Consider the following 25,193-nt stretch of genomic DNA (forward strand, 5'->3'; position numbering starts at 1 on the left):
AGGGGCTTGGAGCCAAGCTGTCAGGGCACTCCCTCGAGGGGCTGCAGGGGAATGGCGGCAGAGTCCCATTCTCCAGGTCGATTTCACCAAATGGTGCCAGTGATGTTATTAATAATAATAATAATAATAATGGCATTTATTAAGCACTTACTATGTAACGAGAACTGTTCTAAGTGCTGGGGAGGTTACAAGGTGATCAGGTTGTCCCACAGGGGGCTCACAGTCTTCATCCCCATTTTACAGATGAGGTAACTGAGGCCTAGAGAAGTGAAGTGACTTGCCCAAAGTCACCCAGCTGACAATTGGTGGAGCCGGGATTTGAACCCATGACCTCTGACTCCAAAGCCCGTTCTCTTTCCATTGAGCTATGCTGCTTCTCTTATCATTATCATTACTATCATGGTATTTGTTAAGCACTTACTATGTGTCATTCTAAGCACTGGGGTAGATACAAGTTAATCAGGTTGGGCACAGTTCCTGTCCCACTTGGGGCTCCCAGTCTAAGTAGGAAGGAAATCAGGTACTGAATCCCCATTTTACAGCTGAGGAAATTGAGGCACAGAGAAGTGATTTGCCCAAGGTCACACACCAAGCAATTGGCAGAGCCGGGATTAGAACCCAGGTCCCCTCATTCACTCACTTCCCTCCCTCTGCCCATACGCCAAGCTAGCTCTCTTCCTCCCCTCAAGGCCCTACTGAGAGCTCACCTCCTCCAGGAGGCCTTCCCAGACTAAGCCCCCTCCTTCCTCTCCTCCTCGTCCCCCTCTCCATTCCCCCCGTCTTACCTCCTTCCCTTCCCCACAGCACCTGTATATATGTATATATGTTTGTACATATTTATTACTCTATTTATTTATTTATTTTACTTGTACATATCGATTCTATTTTATTTTATTAATATGTTTGGTTTTGTTCTCTGTCTCCCCCTTCTAGACTGTGAGCCCACTGTTGGGTAGGGACCGTCTCTATATGTTGCCAACTTGTACTTCCCAAGCGCTTAGTACAGTGCTCTGCACACAGTAAGCACTCAATAAATACGATTGATTGATTGATTGATTGATTCACTCATTCAGTTGTATTTACTGAGCGCTTACTGTGTGCAGAGCACTGCACTAAGTGTTTGGAAAGTACAATTCAGCAATAAAGAGAGACAATCCCTGCCCACACTGGGCTTACAGTCTCGATGTGGGGAGACAGACATCAAAACAAGTAAACAGGCATCAATATAAATAAATGGAATTATAGATATATGCACATCTAGGCCATGCTGCTTCTATGGAATGGGAATGGGAGGGGGAAGCAGTTTTTTTTTCTGCTTCAAGGTAGCCAGGTGCCAACAAGGAGCTGGCCCTGAACCAACCTGCATTATGAGGTGGATGGAGAAGGGGCAGGTGAGGGGTTAGAGAGCAGAACTTCCTGCCACTCCTGCCAATCTGCCCCAGTGGAGTCCAAGAGGCTTTGGGTCTAGAGCCCAAATTAGCCAAGAGTTCAGTCCAGGGAGGGGAGGTTGGCTCCACCCTCCAGTTCCTGGTCCCTTCCCTCCTGCTGGGGGCCTTTGGGCTAGCACTAAGCACTTGCAATATCCACTCTTTCTGAGCTTCTATTTGGGGTGAATTTAGTACAATCTGGGCAACTGTAGGGGGGCTCCGGTTCAGTGGAGTGACCTTCTTTTTCTTCCAGGATGCATTTTGGGTCCGGGTCCAGCCCAGGGCCTTGAAGTTCCCAACTCAGCTACCTGCTCTGGCCTTAACCTGTGATGGTGATTCCCCCATGCCATCCTTTGCCATCCTTGCCCTGAAGAGCAGCCTCATACATCGAGGGACCTTGGGGATAAGAGGGGGTGCCTATGGAGGAGACAGTCAGGCAGGCAGAAAGACAGGTAAGCTGTTGGCCTGTCAGTAAGGCAGTCAGTCAATCAATCAATCAATCAAAGGTATTTATTGAGTACTTACTGTGTGCAGAGCATTATACTAAGTGCTTGGGAGAGTACACTGGAACAAAATTGGTAGACATGTTCCCTGCCCACAAAGAGCTTAGAGTCAGACAGGCAATCAGGCTGTCAGACAGACAGCAGGCAATCAGGCAGTCATTCAGGCGGTCGGGCAGAGAGTCAGTCAGATAGTCAGGCAGTGAGGCAAGCAGCCGGTCAGGCAGGTGGCAGTCACACAATTAGGTAGGTGGGCAGGCAGTTAGGCAGGCCTGCTGGCAGACAAGGAGACAGTCAGGCAGTCAGACAGATAGATAGGGAGGCATGCAGGCAGGCAAGCCACCAGCGAGTCAGGCAGTCAGGCAGGCCTTTAGGCAGTCAGTCAGGCCATCAGGCAGGCAGACAGGCAGTCAGGCAGAAAAGCTATCAGGGAGTCATCAGCAGTCAGGGAGTCAGTAGCATGGCCTAGAAGGACCTGGGTTCTAATCCCTCTCTGCCACATCTTCTGTGTGACCTAGGGCCAGTCACTTAACTTCTTTGTGCCTTGGTTACCTCATCTGTAAAATGGGGGTTAAGACTGTGAAACCCACTTGGGACATGGACTGGGTCCAATCTGATTAGCTTATATCTACCCCAGCGCTTAGTACAGTGCCTGCCACATAGTAAGTGTTTAACAAATACCATAGAAAAGGGGGACTTGGCAGGGATGCAGACAGGAAGGCAGATGGCAGTTTGCCCTGGGCTATATGACCTGGTTTCTCCACCACCGCCCCCCTTCTAGTTATCGCCCTATCTCCCTCCTACCATTCCTTTCCAAACTCCTTGAACGAGTCGTCTACACGTGCTGCCTCGAATTCCTCAACGTCAACTCTCTCCTCGACCCCCTCCAATCTGGTTTCCGTCCCCTACATTCCACTGAAACTGCCCTCTCAAAGGTCACCAATGACCTCCTGCTTGCCAAATCCAAAGGCTCCTACTCCATCCTAATCCTCCTCGACCTCTCATCTGCCTTCAACACTGTGGACCACCCCCTTCTCCTCAACACGCTATCCAACCTTGGCTTCACGGACTCCATCCTCTCCTGGTTCTCCTCATCTCTCTGGCCTTTCATTCTCAGTCTCTTTTGCAGGCTCCTCCTCCCCCACCCATCCCCTTACTGTAGGGGTTCCTCAAGGGTCAGTTCTTGGTCCCCTTCTGTTCTCTATCTACACTCACTCCCTTGGTGAACTCGTTCACTCCCACGGCTTCAACTATCATCTCTACGCTGATGACACCCAAATCTACATCTCTGCCCCTGCTCTCTCTCCCTCCCTTCAGGCTCGTGTCTCCCCATGCCTTCAAGACATCTCCATCTGGATGTCTGCCTGCCATCTAAAACTCAATATGTCCAAGACTGAACTCCTTATCTTCCCTCCCAAACCCTGCCCTCTCCCTGACTTTCCCATCACTGTTGACGGCACTACCATCCTTCCCATCTCACAAACCCGCAACCTTGGTGTCATCCTCGACTCCACTCTCTCGTTCACCCCTCACATCCAATCCGTCACCAAGACCTGCCGGTCTCACCTCTGCAAACTTTCCAAGATCCGCCCTTTCCTCTCCATCCAAACCGCTACCCTGCTGGTTCAATCTCTCATCCTATCCCGACTGGATTACTGCATCAGCCTCCTCTCTGATCTCCCATCCTCCTGTCTCTCCACACTTCAAACTATACTTCACGCTGCTGCCTGGATCATCTTTGTGCAGAAACGCTCCGGGCATGTTACTCCCCTCCTCAAAAATCTCCAGTGGCTACCAATCAACTAACGCATCAGGCAAAAACTCCTCGCTCTCGGCTTCAAGGCTCTCCATCACCTCGCCCCCTCCTACCTCACCTCCCTTCTTTCCTTCTCCACCCCAGCCCGCACCCTCCACTCCTCTTATCAATCATGGACCGATTTCAGTCCTCACTGTGCCTCATTCTCGCCTGTCCCGCCGTCGACCCCCGGCCCACGTCCTCCCCCTGGCCTGGAATGCCCTCCCTCCCAACATCCACCAAGCTAGCTGTCTTCCTCCCTTCAAAGCCCTACTGAGAACTCACCTCCTCCAGGAGGCCGTCCCAGACTGAGCCCCCTCCTTCCTCTCCTCCTCCTCCCCCTCCCCATCCCCGCCACCTTACCTCCTTCTGCCCCCCACAACACCTGTATATATGTTTGTACATATTTATTACTCTATTTATTTTACTTGTACATAGTTACTATTCTATTTTAATTTGTTAATATGTTTAGTTTTGTTGTCTTTCTCCTCCTTCTAGACTGTGAGTCCGCTGTTGGTCAGGGACCGTCTCTATATGTTGCCAACTTGTACTTCCCAAGCACTTAATACAGTGCTCTGAACACAGTAAGCGCTCAATAAATAGGATTGAATGAATGAATAAATAAGCAAGCAGGGAAAGCAGCATGGCCTGCTGGAAAGAGCATAGACCTGGGAGTCAGAGAAACTGTGTTCTAATCCCAGCTCCACCACTTGCCTGTTTATGTCACTTTGGGCAAGTGACTTCACTTCTTTGGACCTTAGTTTTCTCATCTGTAAAATGGGGACTGGATCCCTGTTCTCCCTCCTACATAATAATAATAATAATAATAATGGCATTTGTTAAGCACTTGCTATGTGCAAAACACTGTTCTAAGCGCTGGGGGATACAAGGTGATCAGGTTGTCCCATGTGGGGCTCACAGTCTTAATCCCCATTTTACAGATGAGCTAACTGAGGCACAGAGAAGTTAAGTGACTTGCCCAAGGTCACACAGCAGACATGTGGGAGAGCCGGGATTAGAACCCATGACCTCTGACTCCCAAGCCCGTGCTCTTTCCACTGAGCCACGCTGCTTCTCTAGACTGTGAAGCCCTTGTGGGACAGGGACTATGTCCAGCCTGATAAGCCTGTATCTACCCCAGGGCTTAATGCGGTGCTTAGCTCTGTTTATTGTTGTAGTATACTTTGCCAAGCACTTAGTGCAGTGTTCTGCAAACAGTAAGCACTCAATAAATAAAATTGAATGAATGAGTGAATGAATATCAGAAATATTTAATAAATACCATAATTATTACTATGATTATCAATCATGGACCGATTTCAGCCCTCAGCTGTGTGGTGACGGATGCTATTAGAGCTGCTTAATTAGGGAAATCAATATTCAGAGCCTGGGAAGGGCTGGGGAGCAAGGGATGGTGGTCCAATGTTCCATGAGCTCATTCAAACAATAATAATAATAACATGTTTTGTTTTGTTCTCTGTCTCCCCCTTCTAGACTGTGAGCCCATTGTTGGGTAAGGACCGTCTCTATATGTTGCCAACTTGTACATCCCAAGCGCCTAGTACAGTGCTGTGCACACAGTAAGCGCTCAATAAATATGATTGAATGAATGAATGAATGAACTGTGGTATTCACTGGGGTAAGTCCATGATAATCAGGTCAGACACAGTTCCTGTCCCACATGGGGCTCACAGTCCAAGTCAGTCAATCATATGTAGCCAATCATATTTACTGAGCTCTTACTGTGTGCACAGCACTTTACTAAGAGCTTGGAAGAGTACAATATAACAGTAAACAGACACATTTCCTGCCTAAAATGAGCTTACAGTCTAAGGAGGGTGGAGAATAAGCACTGAATCCCCAATTTGCAGAGGAGAAAACTGAGAAGTGAAGTGACCTGTGTCATGAGCCTCCAGTTTGTACCAACCAGGACCTTCCTGGAGCAGGAGTGCCTCAGTGACACGTAGTAGAGTTCAAACCACACCTCTGATCACCAAATTTACTGTGGAAAGTTTTTTACTTAGTTTTACCAGCGTGCAAGGGAATGACACATACATACACACACTCAATCATTCACTCCATCATCATCATCATCAATCGTATTTATTGAGCGCTTACTATGTGCAGAGCACTGTACTAAGCGCTTGGGAAGTACAAATTGGCAACATATAGAGACAGTCCCTACCCAACAGTGGGCTCACAGTCTAAAAGGGAGAGACAGAGAACAAAACCAAACATACTAACAAAATATAATAAATAGAATAGATATGTACAAGTAAAATAAATAAATAAATAAATAGAGTAATAAATATGTACAAACATATCCACAAATCTACAAATATGTACAACATATCCACTCCACCAAGGGTCCAATACCAGTCTGTGGTCAAAGGAGCCCATTCTGCCAATGCTTCTTCTTTCTGCTTCCAAGTGCTCCTGCCTTCTGCTGCTTTCCAGTGCTGCTCTCCTGCTGCTTCTGCCTCTCAAGCGTGCTCCCCTGCCTTCTGCCTCTCTCTGTGCTGCCTCCAAGTGCCCTCTCATGATTCAAAGAAACTGCCTTTTATCTGGCTTAGGCACTTAGGTTCCCAGTGATCCCAAGAGATCCTTCAGAAACACAGGAGGAAACTATGTGGATCTCCCTTCCAAAATTCATCTAGTAGCCTCTTTTCCCCACTCCCCACATTTCATTCATTCATTCAATCGTATTTATTGAGCGCTTACTGTGTGCAGAGCACTGGACTAAGCGCTTGGGAAGTCCAAGTTGGCAACATCTAGAGACGGTCCCTACCCAACAGTGGGCTCACAGTCTAGAAGTAGAAGCAGAAAGTATTCACTGGGGTAAGTCCATGATAATCAGGTCAGACACAGTTCCTGTCCCACATGGGGCTTACAGTCCATGTCAGTCAATCATATGTAGCCAATTATATTTATTGAGCTCTTACTGTGTGCAGAGCACTCTACTAAGAGCTCTCAATAAATACAAGATCTCTTGGAGGAGATCAGTTCTCCTCAGCCCACCAAAAACTGTGGTCAGTCCATTGATCAATCATTAAGCATTGATTAAGCAACTGCATTAAGCACTGGGGAGAGTGCAGTTGAGTAAGAGGCATGGACCCTGCCTGCACGGAGCTTACATGTCCAGCAGGGGAGACTGGCAGAGATGAATAAACGGAAGAGGAGAAAGAAAAAATGCTACAGCTATTGACAGCAGGCATGTGAAAGGCTCAGTAGAGAAATAGAGAAGATCAATGGAGAAGCAGCATGGCTCAGTGGAAAGAGCCCGGGCTTTGTAGTCATGGGTTCAAATCCCGGTTCCATCAATTGTCAGCTGTGTGACTTTGGGCGAGTCACTTCACTTCTCTGTGCCTCAGTTCCCTCATCTGTAAAATGGGGATTAAGACTCTGAGCCCCACATGGGACAACCTGATTACCTTGTAACCTCCCCAATCAATCAATCAATCAATCGTATTTATTGAGTGCTTACTGTGTGCAGAGCACTGTACTAAGCGCTTGGGAAGTACAAGTTGGCAACATATAGAGACAGTCCCTACCCAACAGTGGGCTCACAGTCTAGAAGGGGGAGACAGCGAACAAAACCAAACATATTAACAAAATAAAATAAATAGAATAGATATGTACAAGTAAAATAAATAAATAAATAGAGTAATAAATATGTACAAACATATATACATATATACAGGTGCTGTGGGGAAGGGAAGGAGGTAAGATGGGGGGGATGGAGAGGGGCACGAGGGGGAGAGGAAGGAGGGGGCTCAGTCTTGGAAAGCCTCCTGGAGGAGGTGAGCTCTCAGTAGGGCCTTGAAGGGAGGAAGAGAGCTAGCTTGGCGGATGTGGGGAGGGAGGGCATTCCAGGCCAGGGGGATGACGTGGGCCAGGGGTCGACGGCGGGACAGGCGAGAACGAGGCACAGTGAGGAGATTAGCGGCAGAGGAGCGGAGGGTGCGGGCTGGGCTGTAGAAGGAGAGAAGGGAGGTGAGGTAGGAGGGGGCAAGGTGATGGAGAGCCTTGAAGCCAAGGGTGAGGAGTTTCTGCCTGATGCGCAGATTGATTGGTAGCCACTGGAGATTTTTGAGGAGCGGAGTAACATGCCCAGAGCGTTTCTGGACAAAGACAATCCGGGCAGCAGCATGAAGTATGGATTGAAGTGGGGAGAGACACGAGGCTGGGAGATCAGAGAGAAGGCTGATGCAGTAGTCCAGACGGGATAGGATGAGAGCTTGAATGAGCAGGGTAGCAGTTTGGATGGAGAGGAAAGGGCGGATCTTGGCAATGTTGTGGAGCTGAGACCGGCAGGTTTTGGTGACGGCTTGGATGTGAGGGGTGAATGAGAGAGCGGAGTCGAGGATGACACCAAGTTTGCGGGCTTGTGAGACGGGAAGGATGGTTGTGCCGTCAACAGTGATGGGAAAGTCAGGGAGAGGGCAGGGTTTGTGCTTTGCACATAGTAAGCGCTTAATAAATGCCATCATCATCATTATTATTATTATTATTATTAAATGAATAAGTCAATTTAAGTCAAGAATGGGCATCAGTGTGTGCATAAGGTATGGAAACATTAAATACTAAAGGTGACTGTTGGGTGGATGCAACCTGGAAAGGTGGTGCTTATTCTTGGAAAGCTACCTAAAGGAGATGGAACTTTAAGAAGGCTCTGAAGATGGAGAAAGCTTTGGTCAATCAGTCAATCAATCAATCAATCATATTTACTGAGCACTTACTGTGTGCAAAGCACTATACTAAACACTTGGGAGAGAGCAGTATAACAGAGTTGGTAGACATGTTCCCTGCCCATGAGCTTACAGTCTAGTGGGGAGAAAGACATTAATATAAATAAATCAATTATGGATATGTACATAAGTGCTGAGGCTGAGGGAGGGGGAATAAAAGGAGCAAATCTAACTGTGAGGGCAATGCAGAAGGGAGTAGGAGAAGAGGAAATATGGGCCTAGTTGGGGAAGGCCTCATGGAGGAGATCAATCAATCAATAGTATTTATTGAGCATTTACTATGTACAGGACACTGAACTAAGCACTTGGGAAACAGAATTAGCGGACATGTTCTCTGTTCATAATGAGCTTACAGTCTGGAGGGGGAAAGATACATTAATATAAATAAATAATTTATAACGTGAATTTAAAATGTGCCTTCATTAGGGCTTCAAAGGTGGGGAAAGTGATTGTTTGTCGAATAAGAATAGGGAGGGAGCTCCAGGCCAGAGGCAGGTTATGGGTGAGAGGTCAGCGGCAAGATAGATGAGATCAAGGTACAGTGAGAAGGCTGTCATTAGAGGAGCAAAGTGTGCAGGCTGGGTTGCAGTAGGAAATCAGGGCATTAAGGTAGGAGGGTGACTGAATGCTTTGAAGCCTACGGTAAGGAGTTTCTGTTTGATGCAGAGGTGAATGGGCAACCACTGAAGGTATTTGAGGAGTGGGGAAACATGAACTGAAGGGTTTTGTAGAAAAATTACCTGGGCAGCAGGGTCTAGTATGGATTGGAGTGGGGAGAGACAGGAGGCAGGGAGATCAGCAAGGAGGCTGAGATCAGCAAGGAGGCTGATGCAGCAGTCAAGGCAAGAGGATAAGTGCTTGGATTAACGTGCTAACAGTTTGGATGGAGAGGAAAGGGCAGATTTCAGCAGTGTTGTGAAGGTTGAACCTACTGGATTTGATGACAGATTGAATATGTGTGTTGAATGAGAGAGATAAGTCTAGGATAATGCCAAGGTTACAGAGGCTGTGAAGGGAGAGGGAGTTCCAGGCAGAAGGGAGGGTGTGAGCCTGAGGTCAGAGGTAAGAAAGACAAGAATGAGGCAATTTGAGTAAATTGGCTTTAGAGGAATGAAATGTGCGAGCTGGGGTGTAGTGGCAGAGGAGCAAGGATAATCAATTAATCAGTGGTATTTATTGAGCACTTACTGTGTGCAGAGCACTGGCCTAAGCATTTAGGAAAGTACAATACAATAAATAGTAGGGAGAGAGCTATGATTCTATTTATTCTGACGGTTTTGACACCTGTCTACATGTTTTGTTTTGTCTGTCTCCCCTTTCTAGACTGTGAGCCCGTTGTTGGGCAGGGACCGTCTCTATATGTTGCTGACTTGTACTTCCCAAGTGCTTAGTACAGTGCTCTGCACACAGTAAGCACTCAATAAATCCGATTGAATGAATAAATGATGGTGTGCTCTAAAGCTGACAGTCAGGAGCTTCTACTTGATGAGGAGAGGAATGGATACCCAATGAAGGTTTCTGAGGAGTGGAGAGGCATGTGCACAAAGACAATGTAGAAAATGAACTGGGCAGCAGAAGGAAGTCTGGACTGAAGAGGGGAGAGGTGGGAGGCAGGCAGATCAGCAAGGAGGCCAATACAGCAGTCCAGCCATGATATGACCAGAGTTTGGACCAGGGTGGTAGCTATTGGGTGAGTGGAAGAGATGGTTAGGAGAAATAGAGGGGAAAAACCAACAGAATTTGACAAGTGACTGGATATGTATATATATGCACCTGTATATATGTTTGTACATATTTATTACTCTATTTATTTTACTTGTACATATCTATTCTATTTATTTTATTTTCTTAATATGTTTGGTTTTGTTCTCTGTCTCCCCCTTCTAGACTGTGAGCCCACTGTTGGGTAGGGACTGTCTCTATATGTTGCCAACTTGTACTTCCCAAGCGCTTAGTACAGTGCTCTGCACACAGTAAGCACTCAATAAATACGATTGATTGATTGATTGATTGAGAGTTGAATGACAGTGAGTGACCTAGGATGACACCAAGGTTCTGAGCTTTGGGGACAGGGAAAATGGTGTTGTTATCGACAGAGATGGGAAATTCCTAGGAGGAGTGTAGTTTAGACCTGCAGAGAGTTGATGTGCCTGCAAGCCATCCAAGTGGAGCTGTCCTGGTCAGTGACTGGCTGGAGTGATTATTGGCTGCCCCAGACCCTTGCCCTGAAACAGGGAAGGTGCTGTCACCTCCTCCCACAACCCACCCAATCAATCAATTAAATGTATTGAGCACTTACTATGTGCAGGGCACTGTGCTAAGCACTGTGATGGGTGGATGGGTGATGTCATCATCAATGACATTTCCTGAGCACTTACTATGTGCACAGCACTGTAGAAAGTGCTTGGGAGAGCACAATACAACAGTAGTGGTAGACATGTTCCCTGCCCACAAGGAGTTTACAGTCTAGAGGGGGAGACAGACATTAAATTCAATTACAGATATGTACAAAAGTGCTGTGCAGCTGAGGGTAGGGTGAATAAAAGGTGTAAATCCAAGTGCCAGGGTAACACAGAAGGGTGAGGGAGTAGGGGAAATGAGGGTTTAGTCAGGGAAGGCCTCTTGGAGGAGATGCGATTTTAATAAGGCTTTGAAGGTGGAGAGAATGGTGGCCTGTTATGTATGGAGGGGGAGGGATTTCCAGGCCAAAGGAAGGACCTGGGCTAGTGGTTGGCGGTGGGATAGACAAGATCGAGGTAAAGAGAGTACTGAAGTGAAAATGCTAGGTTGTAGCAGGAAATCAGAGGTAAGATAGAAGGAGCAAGGTGATTGCTTTAAAGCTGATGGTAAGGAGTTTCTGTTTGATGCATAGGTGGATGGGCAATCACTGGAGGATTTTGAGGAGTGGGGAAGCATGGACTGAAAGGTTTTTTAGAAAAATTAACCAGACAGCAGAGTAAAGTATGGACTGGAGTGGGGAGAGGCAGGTGGCCAGGAGGTCAGAGCAGAGGCTGATGAAGCAGTCAAAATGGGATAGGATAAGTGCTTGGATCAGCGCAGTAGCAGCTTGGATGGAGAGGAAAGGGTAGACTTTAGTGATGTAATGAAGGTAGGACTGACAGAGTTTGGTGACAGATCGAATATTGAATGAGAGATGAGGTGAGGATAATGTTAAGGTTAGATGCTTGTGGTAGAGGGAGGATGGTAGTGCTGTCTACAGTGATGGGAATGTCAAAGGGAGGACAGAGTCTGGGTGGGAAGACGAGGAGTTCTGTTTCGGACATGTTGAGTTTGAGGTGTCAGTGGGACATCCAAGTAGAAATGTCCTGAAGGCAGGAGGAAATACGACTGGACTGGAGATACAGATTTGGGAATCACCCTCATAGAGATGGTGGTTGAAGCCATCCCTCCATTTTCCCTTGTATTTCTCTCCCCTCTTCCCCTCCAGCAGCCCCCGTGCTTTCTACCAAAGAGGAGGGGGAGTGGAGACCCCAAGTCAAGGCTTTCCCACCCCAGTCCTCATCTGCTCTCATCCCCTGGAGCCAACTTGGCAAACATCTCCCAAGGAAGTCATCTCTTCTTTTCTGGCACCAGCCCCAGGAGTCTCAATTCATGAGTCTCTCAGCTCTGAGTGTGTCCTCTCTTCCCCCTGCACCTCCACCCCCCCCCCCAACCAGGCCAGGATGCTGGGAGGGACCAGATGCCAGTTGCCCCTCTGGAGGCCCTCCCCTACCACCATTCTAGGATTCTGTCCCCTGGATTGTACTGTCTCTTCCTCCAGCCTGAGGAGCAGAAAGCCAGTGGGAAAGAAAGGGTTGCTGCCACAGTGCCGGTATTGACTCAGAGCCTCCCCTCTCTCCCTCCTTCTAATTTCTCGGGCCCCCACCCCCACCCCATTGCCCCCACCCGCACACTCCTGTTGACCCAAATTGGGGCCAGCTTCCCTCTCTCTCAGGCCCCAGGACTCTGGCAGCCCCTGGGCAAGGCAGAGAGGCAGAGTAGCAGAGTAGGGGAAAGCAGAGGGAGGGAGGTTGGTGTCACGACTGGGGATTCTGGCTGCAGAGATCTCACCCCCACAGCCCTGTTCCTGCACAAGTGCTCTGAGTGGCAGTTCCAGGTGGGAAGGATGGCAGGTTTCCAGGCAGAACTTGGGGGCTGGCAGGGGCAGGGTCCTGGGACCCTGGGATTTAGGGGCCAGGCCTGGGTGGTGGGGACCCTCAAAAGAAGCCAGCCCCCAGTGGGGGGCTCTGACCTCCAGGACCCCTCCCCATCCCTGACCAGACAGGGGTTGTGAAGGCAGCAGAGGGGAACAATCCCCCCCCCCCCAAGCCCCATTTCTCTGTGTTCCCTTATCCTCAGTGTCCCAAAGTCTCAGCTGCTCCCTCAGGCTCCTAGAAAATCCTCAGCTCAGAGCTGCCTGGGAAGCCCTGCACCAGGAAGAGGGAGAGCCCCAGGGTGCTTTGTGTCTCAAGAAAAAGTGGGGGGAAGTAAACTTGGGAGTGTCAGAGGGCTCCAACCCTTCCTTCCCGAGGCCACCCCAGTCAAATCAGAGGGTCTCCTACCTGTCCTCTGCCCCAAGACCAACTACAACCCTGGTCCGGACACTTTCCATTTTTCCTTAGCACCAACTCCCAGCAGCCTCCCAAGTGGCTGGGGAGATGGGGAAACTGAGATTATATACAATAGTGGGAGCAGGAAGGAGAACAGGGATTTAGCAGGACAAAATAAATAGTTGAATCAATAATGGAATCAGTTACTCCTCCCCAGGTCTCTGACTTCTATTGATTTTCTCTCTCTCTCTCTCTCTCTCTCTCTCTCTCTCTCTCTCTCTCTCTCTCTCTCTCTCCTCTCTCTCTCTCTCTCTCTCTCTCTCTCTCTCTCTCTCTCTCTCTCTCTCTCTCTCTCTCTTTTCCCAGCATCCCACCCCTACCCCGGGGCCCTAGAAAACACAGTGGGAAAAGGGAGACTAAAATGTCCCTTCCCACCTCACCTCCCCCTCACCCACAGGAGGGATTAGGAGTAAGTCTACTTTGGCCTCCATGTGTGCCGTTCCTCTGGGCTTGGGCTCATGACGGCCCTAGGTTTGGACAGATGATGTCATGGACGGTGGCAGCCTGCCGTCCTCTCCCAGCTGCCTCCCCTGCCCCTTCAGTGATCCCTGTCACACTGGTGCTGCCGTTATGGACCCTGGCCACTGGCCTGAGGCACCTCTAAGGTGGATCCCTGCTTGACCACTTCAGTCTGAAGCTTTATGAGCAGGACAGGGGTGAGTGAGTTCTTTTGTGGAGAAAAACTGAGGCGGGGAGCCCTTTCCCTGAGCTGCAGGCTCCCACACTACCTGTCCAGCCCTGCCTGAGCCTGCCAGCCTGGCCCCGCCACCTTAACAGAAAGGTGCATGAAGAGTCAAGGATCAAGTTCCTAGCTCTCTGCCCCTGGCTTGGCATGGCTCCACCCACTTATGGTCCCTGTGAGGGTTGGGAAATGAACTCAGGAAGCATCTGGTACTGGGGCTGGGAAAGTCAGGTGCAAATTAGGCTTTTTCAAGTCAGGACCTTGCCTCAACAGGCCAGTCATTTCCCCTTCTCTGACCGGAACTCACAGAGTAGGTGAGCTCCTGGGTCCCTCTCCCCCCTGCCCCCTGCCATTCCTTCCCCTGCCATCTCCCCACCCACCCCAGTCTAGGCCCCAGAGGCCTCTCACTGATGGAGCTGCGGGGAAGGAGGGTGAAGAGTTCTCTCCTGGGGGCACCCTCAGCCCCCACACACCTGCCTGAGAAGGAGGTTGCCTTCTCTCTGCCAGTTGCTAGGCAACCCTCTTGACATTGTTGCTGCCATTTCCTTGGTTTCATGTTCTTCCTTCAGTGAGACAGGAGGGCTCAGGGGGAGGGGGAGAGGGGTGTCAAGGGGGAGGGAACCAAGCCTTCTTCCAGACAGAGACAAAGCTCTGACACACCTGTACTCAGAGGGCCCCCACAGACACCCAGGTAATGGCACTATGTTGACCCCACTCTACTACGTGACTCGAGTCGTCCCCACTCCAACCAGCCCAGAGAAACTTAGAGGGAAGGGAGTTGGTGGCAGGGGGGAGGGGTGCAAAGGAAATCAATCCATCCATCCGTCCATCCATCCATGGCATTCATTGAACTCTTACTTGGGAAGCCAAGCCCTGCACTGAGCACTTGGGAAGTCACCAGGATCAAATGACCCACTCCACCCTTACGCTGGCCCTATTCTGGTTCTTCCCATGACACACACATGTCCCTCGGCCCCCAGTGTAGGTGACCAGGACAGTGCCCTCTGTGAAGGCTTGGAGACAGGGAGTCTGATCCAGCCCAAGTCCAAGACCCTGGCTGGGAAGTCTGTAGCGGTGTTGGCAGTGGTGCAGCAGCAATGGCAGCAAGGGATCTGACAGTCAGTGAGCTCTGAGCTCCACTGTCGTGGGGCAGTTGGGAGCTGTGGGGGCAGGGAGGACAGGAGCCAGGAAAGGAGGGGTGTGGTACCCCAAATAGCTGCAAAGGAGACAAGCTGAGGAGAGGAGGCAATGGTCGAGCACAGAGAGAAGTCAGTGGCTTCTGTTTGCCAGCCCAGCTGGGCAGCCTGCTACCGACCATCCTCAGAGGTATGGGGGTGGCTGGGGAAGGGAAGAACAGCATGGGCAGCTGACATTGGCCATATCTTAAAATGCAACTATGCCAGACCAGAGCTCTGGCCTTGGCAGAGAGGGAGGGCAGCCCCAGCCCCAGGCAGTGGGCAGTGGTCATGGGCCCTGCTACCAGTCCTCACATGGGCTGTAATGAGTTTCCAGCTGCATGCGCAAAGGATAATCCAAGGTCACCCACTCAGGGCCCGTGACAGCTTGTTGTCTGGGGCCCAAAACAGATATGTCCCTCACCCACAAGGGGCAGAAGAAGAGGTTTTAGGTTGAGAATGAAAAGAAAGAGAAACTTGGAGGGCGACTGTGTCTTAGCCCAAGGACCTCCAGCCTTTCCTGGGTGCAGGTAGGGAGCTAGGATCCTGCAGCACAGCTTGGCCCAGACCAGGTCCAGCCCAGGTCCAGCCCAGCCCCACCGCAGTGTGAACCAAGCATGAAAACAGACACTTGCATCTCTAGAGAACAACCAAGCCAGAGACACTATGCTCCAGTTCCATGGGGAAAAGTGGGTTCCCCATTCAGTCAAATCTGTCATTTCAAAAGGTTGAATAATAGGTCTGGAATGATCATTACAGCTCTTTGCACTCAGACCGTCAGATGGCCAGACTGTCAGACAGACAGACCATCAGTGAACATTCTCTAGGACCAGAGCACAATGAGCTCAAGTGGCAGCAGAGCCCCTGGGGTGCTTCTTCCCTCCTCCCTGGCCTGTGGCCAGAGCCAACTCCATTGGGGATGGTGGGGGAGGGGGGAACTGAGGCACCAGGAGGACCAGGCCTCAGACCTTGGGAACACTGAAACATGGGGACATTCCTTGGGACTCCAGCCCATTCTCTTCCTGACCACAAGGAACTTTCTGTCTGGAAATCAGAGACTCTTCCCCAAGTGGCAATCCCACCTCCACGGTAAGTCCCTTGCCCTGTCACCCTGCCCTGCCCTGCCCTGCCCAGCCCAGCCCAGCCCAGGCTGCAATATTGAACTCCTGCCACTATAAATGCAGCTATTTCAGAAAAAGCTCTCTGGCAGTGAGAATTGTTGGAAACTTAATAGGAGGATAAAAAGGCTCAAACTGTATCAATCCCCACAAAACAGCAGTAGCAGCAGCAGCTCTGCTGACCTTGAGGGTAATTGACTTGAAAATATTCCCACTGAATGCGGCTCCCAGAGAAGGGAGAGGGACAAGGAGGGGTGAGGGAGGCTGGGGGTATGTGCAGGTATGTGACTGTTGTTGGGTAGGGACCGTCTCTATATGTTGCCGACTTATACTTCCCAAGAGTTTAGTACAGTGCTGTGCACATAGTAAGCGCTCAATAAATACGATTGAATGAATGCGCCTGTTTATGTGTGCGTGTGTGCATCTGTGTGTGAGCATGCATGGGTGTCTGTGTATATTGCAGGAATTGAGGGTCTGATGGCATTGGTTCCGTGGATATGGGGAACCACAGAGGACTGTGCTTTGGAAGACAGAAGGAGGATGATGGAGAGAGAGGGGCAGAAAAGGAAGGAGGAGTGAAGTGTGTGTCCCTGGGGTAAGTGTAGTGGGGCAGGTGAGGGTTTCCATAAAATGGTAAGGGAGGTCCCTGGTTGGGTTTGTCAGTCTACTAGTTTGTCATTGTGTGTGTGTGTATGTGTGTGTGTGTGTGCTCACACATGCATGTGTGTGCATGTGCCTGGTTGATAGGGTGTGTATCAGATGTGAGGATGGGAGGATGCGGGCTCCATGAGGGAAACTGGGGCTGATGCTGACCTCCTTCCCTCTCAGCCACTTCCTGGGAACTAGGCCAAGACTCAGGGTTCCAGTTTCCCTTGTCTCCTTGCCATATCTGTTCCCATCTGCTCCATCTGACCTAAACTCACTGGGGGCTGAGCGAGTTCTGGGGGCCAGGAACCCATTGAAGCTGACTTTTCCCGAAGAGACTGCTGGGATTTAAGCCTCTTGCCCAGCCTAAATGAAGTTCTTTATAACTCTGGGGAGCTGGAGCTGAAGTGTGGAGGCCCCACATGACCTAGCTAGGGCTTGGAGATTTGCAGAAAGTGCAGAGAGCTGGTGCTGAGAGGGAGGAATAGGGACTTGAGCCCAGTGGGGGAAAAGAGGGTCACCAGCACTGCCTCTGAGTCTAGCTGCTTTGTCACCGAGAGAGGTATCCTTGGAGTCCAGGGGTCCGACCATCCATCCCTCACCTCGGCTCTCCAGAGCAGCAGCAGCACGCTCAGGCATCCAACATATCTGGCCAAAGGGTGGTGTGCACTGAATGCTTGCTGAGGGGAGAATTCTGCACTAAGCACTTGAGAGAGTTCAGCAGAAGCAGGATAAGTGGTCCTGCCCTCAGGGTGCATACCAGCTAATGGGAGAAGACAAAGAGGATTCCCAAACAGTGGAAGCAAGAGGAAGAAGCAGGATATAATGGGAAACAGCACAAATATGTCAGGATGGACTAGCTGAATAAATAGCAATGGATGGACAGGTTCAAATAACAAAACATCAATATGTCCATGAGTTCTGAAGATAGAGGGTTAAGGCAAAGTATCCAAGTGCTTAGGGAGGATGTTGGTCTTGCAGGACTGGGGAGCCGGGAATGAATCCCCGAAGCCCTGCTGAAGGAGATGGGACTTTAGAAGGGCATTGAAAGTGGGGAGAGCCGGGGTGGGAAAAGTCACGGTCCCCCTAGCTCCATCCCTGCCCCCCTTCTCCAGAGGCTCTGTTGAGTGCGGGACTGAAGGGGTATGTTGGAAAGAGCAGATAGGCCAGCTCCCCCTTACCACCCCACAACAAAGCCAGCATCCTAGGTTGGGCAGAGAGTGGGCCTTGGGGCGTTAGGGTATTGTACCTGGCCCAGAGCTGTTCTGATGATGGGGGCCCGATGGAGTTGGCCTAGAAGGGTGGTGGGGGGTGGTGAGGGGAGGTGGAGGGGGATCCTGCTTTCGCACTATCCCTCCTCCCCCTTCCCTTTCCTTCCCTTCCTTTGAAGCCCACATCATTCGCCTCTACCACCCCCTCCAGATTCTTGTAGCCGTCATCTACCGCCCTCCCGGCCCCACTTCCAACTTCTTTAACGACTTTGACCCCTTCCTCACCTTCCTTCTCTCCTTCTCCATGCCCACTCTGATCCTCGGAGACTTCAATATCCACATGGATATCCCTAACGACTCCTCTGCCGCCCGCCTTCTATCTCTCCTTGACGCTGCCAACCTCTTCCTCCACCCCACCTCGCCCACTCACCAACTTGGTCATACCCTCGACCTCATCATCTCCTACCGCTGCTCTGTGTCCACCCTCACCAACTCTGTAATCCCTCTCTCTGATCATAATCTTCTCACCTGCCTCCTCACTCACACTCCTTTCCCCTGTAAATCCGTATTACTCCCTCACAGAGATCTCCGCTCTCTGGACCCCACCCATCTTTCGGAGCGCCTCACACCCCACCTCGCCGCCCTCTCCTCTCTACCCAGTCTTGATGATCAGATTACTGCTCTCAACTCTACCCTCTCTACTCAGCTAGACTCACTTGCTCCCCTTTCCCTTCGCCGCTCTCGCACCACTAACCCACAGCCCTGGATCACTGCCACTGTCCGCCTCCTTCGCTCTTATGCTCGAGCTGCCGAACGCTGCTGGCGAAAGTCTAAACACCATGCCAACCTCGTTCACTTCAAGTTTATCCTTTCCTGCCTTAACTCAGCCCTCCCTTCTGCCAGACAAAACTATTTCTCCTCCCTTATTGACACCCATGCCCATCACCCCCGCCAGCTCTTCCGTACATTCAACTCCCTTCTCAGGCCCCCGGTTCCTCCCCCTCCTCCTTCCCTCACCCCCAACGATCTGGCCTCCTACTTCATTAACAAAATTAAATCCATCAGGTCCGACCTCCCCAAAGTCTCTTCCCCCCTTTCTCCATCCCCCCGGCTCTCAACACTCTCTGCTACTCTCCCATCCTTCCCAGCGGTATCCTCAGAGGAACTCTCCTCCCTCCTCTCAAGTGCTACTCCGGCCACCTGTGCTTCTGACCCCATTCCCTCTCATCTTATGAAATCTCTCGCTCCATCCCTTCTCCCCTCCTTAACTACCATCTTCAACCGCTCACTCTCCACTGGTTCCTTCCCCTCTGCCTTCAAACATGCCCATGTCTCTCCCATCCTAAAAAAACCCTCTCTTGACCCCACCTCACCTTCTAGTTATCGTCCCATATCCCTCCTACCATTCCTTTCCAAACTCCTTGAACGAGTTGTCTACACGCGCTGCCTAGAATTCCTCAACAACAACTCTCTCCTCGACCCCCTCCAGTCTGGCTTCCGTCCCCTTCATTCCATGGAAACTGCCCTCTCAAAGGTCACCAATGACTTCCTGCTTGCCAAATCCAACGGCTCATATTCTGTCCTAATCCTCCTCGACCTCTCAGCTGCCTTTGACACTGTGGACCACCCCCTTCTCCTCAACACGCTATCTGACCTTGGCTTCACAGACTCCGTCCTCTCCTGGTTCTCCTCTTATCTCTCCGGTCGTTCTTTCTCAGTCTCTTTTGCAGGCTCCTCCTCCCCCTCCCATCCTCTTACTGTGGGGGTTCCCCAAGGTTCAGTGCTTGGTCCCCTTCTGTTCTCAATCTACACTCACTCCCTTGGTGACCTCATTCGCTCCCACGGCTTCAACTATCATCTCTACGCTGATGACACCCAGATCTACATCTCTGCCCCTGCTCTCTCCCCCTCCCTCCGGGCTCGCATCTCCTCCTGCCTTCAGGACATCTCGATCTGGATGTCCGCCCGCCACCTAAAGCTCAACATGTCGAAGACTGAGATCCTTGTCTTCCCTCCCAAACCTTGTCCTCTCCCTGACTTTCCCATCTCTGTTGACGGCACTACCATCCTTCCCGTCTCACAAGCCCGCAACCTTGGTGTCATCCTCGACTCCGCTTTCTCATTCACCCCTCACATCCAAGCCGTCACCAAAACCTGCCGGTCTCAGCTCCGCAACATTGCCAAGATCCGCCCTTTCCTCTCCATCCAAACCACTACCCTGCTCATTCAAGCTCTCATCCTATCCCGTCTGGACTACTGCACCAGCCTTCTCTCTGATCTCCCATCCTTGTGTCTCTCTCCACTTCAATCCATACTTCATGCTGCTGCCCAGATTATCTTTGTCCAGAAACGCTCTGGACATATTACTCCCCTCCTCAAAAACCTCCAATGGCTACCGATCAATCTGCGCATCAGGCAGAAACTCCTCACCCTTGGCTTCAAGGCTCTCCATCACCTCGCCCCCTCCTACCTCACCTCCTTTCTCTCCTTCTACTGCCCAGCCCGCACCCTCCGCTCCTCCACCACTAATCTCCTCACTGTACCTCGCTCTCGCCTGTCCCACCATCGACCCCCGGCCCACGTCATCCCCCGGGCCTGGAATGCCCTCCCTCTGCCCATCCGCCAAGCTAGCTCTCTTCCTCCCTTCAAGGCCCTGCTGAGAGCTCACCTCCTCCAGGAGGCCTTCCCAGACTGAGCCCCTTCTTTCCTCTCCCCCTCGTCCCCCTCTCCATCCCCCCGTCTTACCTCCTTCCCTTCCCCACAGCACCTGTATATATGTATATATGGTTGTACATATTTATTACTCTATTTATTTATTTATTTATTTATTTTACTTGTACATTTCTATCCTACTTATTTTATTTTGTTGGTATGTTTGGTTCTGTTCTCTGTCTCCCCCTTTTAGACTGTGAGCCCACTGTTGGGTAGGGACTGTCTCTATGTGATGCCAATTTGTACTTCCCAAGCGCTTAGTACAGTGCTCTGCACATAGTAAGCGCTCAATAAATACGATTGATTGATTGATTGATTGATTGTACATATTTATTACTCTATTTATTTATTTATTTATTTATTTATTTATTTTACTTGTACATTTCTATCCTATTTATTTTATTTTGTTGGTATGTTTGGTTCTGTTCTCTGTCTCCCCCTTTTAGACTGTGAGCCCACTGTTGGGTAGGGACTGCCTCTATGTGTTGCCAATTTGTACTTCCCAAGCGCTTAGTACAGTGCTCTGCACATAGTAAGCGCTCAATAAATACGATTGATTGATTGATTGATCCAGGTCCTGGAAACAGGAACGGTGACCCTGTTCTCTCTCTCCCCCCGCCCCTCCCCCTGCCCCCCCAACCAGGTGCCAGCGAGGATGGTGATGCGGGGCTGAGACCACGCACCTCGCCCCAACGCACTCCCCCCCAGGTGCCCCTCAAGCCACCCGCGCCATGCCCCTCTGGCTGCGGCTCCTGAGCCTCCTCCTGGTGCTGTGGGCGGCGTCCCCAGCTGGGGGCTGCCCGGCCCGCTGCGACTGCACCCCCCAGCTGCGGACGGTGGCGTGCCCGCGCCGGCGGCTCACCTCCATTCCCGAGGGTATCCCCAGCGAGACGCGTGTCTTGGAACTCAGCAAGAACCGGATCCGCTGCCTGAACCCGGGGGACCTGGCCCCCTTCCCGCTGTTGGAAGAGTTGGACCTGAGCGAGAACATCATTGCCCACGTGGAGCCCGGGGCCTTCGGACACCTGCCCCACCTGCGGAGCCTGCGGCTGCGGGGCAACCAGCTGAAGCTGATCCCCCCAGGCGTGTTTGCCCAGCTGGCCAACCTGACCCTGCTGGACCTGAGCGAGAACCAGCTGGTCATCCTGCTGGACTTCACCTTCCAGGGTCTGCGGAGCCTCCGTAGCCTGGAGGTGGCCGACAACCACCTAGTGTTCATCTCGCCACGGGCCTTTGCCGGCCTGCTGGGCCTACGCCAGCTGACCCTGGAGCGCTGCAACCTGACGGCGCTGTCGGCTGAGGCCCTGGCCCCACTGCAGGGCCTGGAGGCCTTGCGCCTGCGCCACCTGGGCATTGCTGCCCTGGAGGAGCAGAGCCTGGGCCATCTGCCCCACCTGCACCACTTAGAGATCGACAGCTGGCCCCTGCTGGGGGCCCTGGCAGCTGGAAGCCTGCGGGGCCTGAACCTGAGCTCCCTGTCCGTCACCCACACCAATGTGAGCGCCATCCCTGCCGCCGCCCTGCGCCACCTGGCTCACCTGGCCACCCTGAACCTCTCGCACAACCCCATCGGGGCCGTGCCCCGGGGTGCCTTCCGCGACCTGCTGCGCCTGCGGGAACTGCACCTGGCCGGGGCCCGGCTGGCCGTGGTCGAGCCCCAGGCCTTCCTGGGCCTGCGACAGATGCGGCTGCTCAACCTGTCCGACAACCTGCTGTCCACCCTGGAGGAGGGCGCCTTCCACTCAGTTCACACACTGGAGACCCTGCGGGTAGACCGCAACCCCCTGGCCTGCGACTGCCGCCTACTCTGGGTCCTGCAGCGGCGCAAGACGCTCAACTTTGACGGGCAGCGGCCCGCCTGCTCCTCCCCGGCCGCCCTCCGGGGCGATGCCCTCTGGGACTTCCCCGACTCCGTGCTGTTCGACTACTTTGTCTGCCAGAAGCCCAAGATCCGCGACCGGAAGTTGCAGCATGTCAGCGCCCGCCAGGGCCAGACCGTATCCTTCCTGTGCCGGGCCGAGGGCCAGCCGGCCCCCGCCGTCGTGTGGGTCTCCCCCCGGCACCGGGTGATCACGGCCACGAGCTCCGGGAGGGCCAGCGTCCTACCCGGAGGCACCCTGGAGATCCGCTCCACCATCACGCAGGACAGCGGCACCTACATCTGCATCGCCAGCAACGCCGGCGGCAACGACACCTACTTCGCCACGCTGACTGTGAGGGGCAGTCCAGCCAATCGGACCCTGGGCCCCAGCGAGGCCAATGCCACCGCCCGCAACGACACACAAGTGCTGCTCAAGTTCACCCTGGACCTCAAGACCATCCTGGTGTCTACGGCCATGGGCTGCATCACCTTCCTCGGGGTCGTGCTCTTTTGCTTCCTGCTGCTCTTTGTCTGGAGCCGGGGCCGGGGTCAGCACAAGAACAACTTCTCTGTTGAGTACTCCTTCCGCAAGGTGGACGGGCCCGCTGCTGCCGCCGGCCAAGGCGGAGCTAGGAAGTTCAACATGAAGATGATCTGAGTGGCCTCCAGGCTCATCTCCACCCTCCGGCCCTCCCTCCACCCCTCGCCCCTGGCCCCCTCCCCAGCTCTGCCCCCTGGCTGGCTTGGCCTGGGCTGCCCCTCCTCACCGCCCCCCCAGAGACTTTCCTCTCTCCCCTCCCCCATCCTGGTCCCCCTCTCTGTCCCCACTCCCCTCAGCTCCCAGGGCAGTCACACTCAAAAACAGAGACCTCTTGGCCCCTCTCTCCCCCAGACCCTCTGCTGCATCCTAGAGTGCTTTGCCAAGCTCCAGTGGGTCTGAGGGAGGAGGGAGGAGGCCACCCGTGGCACAGAAATTCCAGCCCCAGATGTATGCTGGGAAGAGGTAGGTCCAGGGTAGGGGGGCCCTTTCGGAATCAAGTATGCATTTCTTGGAGCTCGTGGTGGGAGGGGAGGGGCACGAGGGGGATGAGAGTATCATTTGCTGTGGCCTTCTGAGTGGGTTTCCTCTGAGCACGCTGTGTGCCTTTCTCAGGTTTTCAAAGCAACATCTTGCAGAAGAGTGGCAGGGCCAGAGGGCCTAACTCGAGGCTCCTTCCCCATCCCCCACATCGTCCTACCTTCTGGCCTGATAGATGGTTGTGGAAGACATCTGGGGCCTGGAATCAGCCATTCTCTGGGCCCTGACTCCCACGTCCCAGGGCAGCTGGCCCTTCTGGGTTCTGCCTGGCCTGGTCAAATTGGGAGTGGCTGCCATCTTTGGGGCTGGCCGCACAGATCCCAGGGGGTGCCAGGGCTGAACGGGTGGTACGGTTCACACCCCACTCCAGCCCACCTGCAGCTCCCACCTGGTGCTCACCCAGCCAACACCCACTTTAGTCTGACCAGGACCCCTCCCCACAGGATCACCTAAAATCCCCAGGGACCCCAGGTCTTCCAGGCGGAACGGGCGGCAGCTGGCCGGGGAGGGAGGTGGGGAAATGTTGTGTCCAATCCCGGCCTCTGGACTTTCACTATGTCCCCTGGAACCACCTCCTGGAAACTTGGCCCAGAAGAGGCCCAGTGGCCAGGGGGATCCTGGGAGCCAGGAAAGGGCTGTGAATGCATGGAGGGAGAAGGAGGGGAAGAAAAGATACTGGGGTTGAGGGAGTGGGGACAGAAGGTGAAGGGTGTCTCCTCCTCTCTTTGGGGGGATTAGCCCCTGAGGGGCTGCTTCAGGGTATTTGAGCCAAAGCCCTGCCAGAAGACCCCTCCCAGGAGCCCCTGGGAAACAAAGTATAAGGAGAGAGGGAGTCCCAGGTGTGTCTGGAGATGGAGCTGGAGACCCTGAAGACTGGGATCCCCAGAAGGCACTTGCATCTGCTGGACAAGCCCTTCCCTTTGGGGTCTCCTTGGGTCTTTGGAAGAAAAGACAGCACTGAGTCAGCAACAGTGCCCTGCCTTCCAGAGAACCTGGGAAAATGCCCAGTTTCCATTTTTCCATATGAAAGCTTGGGCCACCGCCGAGCTGATGCTGCCTCATTCTTGGGGGGCCAAAAGGCAGGGAGTCCAGAATTCTCACCCCTACCCTGATTCAGTTGGCCTAGAACCTTTTGGTGGAAGATCTTTAAAGGGGACATTGCCCTCAGGGGTCTGGCTGTCTGGAGCAAGGATGGCTTCCCCTCATCCCCTTTAAGAAGTGGCAGCAGGTTTCCCTCCCTGAGTAGCGCCCCCATAGCAAGATCCGGGCTCACGGTCCCATGGATTCCCAGCCATCCCGGCACAGAGTCCCCGCCTGGGCCTATCCTCAAAGCTCCTCAGTGGGGAGAAGGAGGAGGCAGAAGAGGAGGAGGAAAGGGGAGATGGCTGAAGTCTGAATTCGGTTGGTGAAGACTATTGGTGAGTCGATCTGGTCCCTATCATCCCCCAGGGCCTCCCAGTCCAAAGGGATCAATTGAAGCCTCGGAGGTCCACCTCCTTGATTCGCCTTCCTGACTGTCAGCCATACCCAAGACTTTCTGCCATTTGATGGCTGCCTGGGAGCCAGAACCAGCAGTGAGTTGATCCCTGGGGGCCAGGCTGCCCTGAACCAGGCCTGGGAAGAAGGGACAG

General features: G+C 52.5%; 1 protein-coding gene across 2 annotated transcripts in view; it reads left to right on the forward strand.

The window, feature by feature from the left end:
* LINGO3 (leucine rich repeat and Ig domain containing 3) overlaps positions 1 to 23,213 on the forward strand; it is a 33,884-nt gene extending 10,671 nt beyond the window's left edge. Inside the window, exons 1-2 of one of the 2 annotated variants that reach the window (XM_038772922.1) lie at positions 14,418 to 14,453; positions 21,267 to 23,213. In XM_038772922.1, coding sequence (XP_038628850.1) covers positions 21,355 to 23,142 — 1,788 coding nt within the window. In that variant the 5' untranslated portion in view covers positions 14,418 to 14,453; positions 21,267 to 21,354 and the 3' untranslated portion in view covers positions 23,143 to 23,213. Of the gene's footprint in view, positions 1 to 14,417; positions 14,454 to 21,266 lie in introns of those variants that run through there. The other variant, XM_038772921.1, reaches the window with a different exon arrangement.
* Positions 23,214 to 25,193: the final 1,980 nt, after the last annotated feature.

The sequence above is a fragment of the Tachyglossus aculeatus genome, chromosome X1 (assembly GCF_015852505.1).
Source record: "Tachyglossus aculeatus isolate mTacAcu1 chromosome X1, mTacAcu1.pri, whole genome shotgun sequence".
Classification (NCBI taxonomy): domain Eukaryota; kingdom Metazoa; phylum Chordata; class Mammalia; order Monotremata; family Tachyglossidae; genus Tachyglossus; species Tachyglossus aculeatus.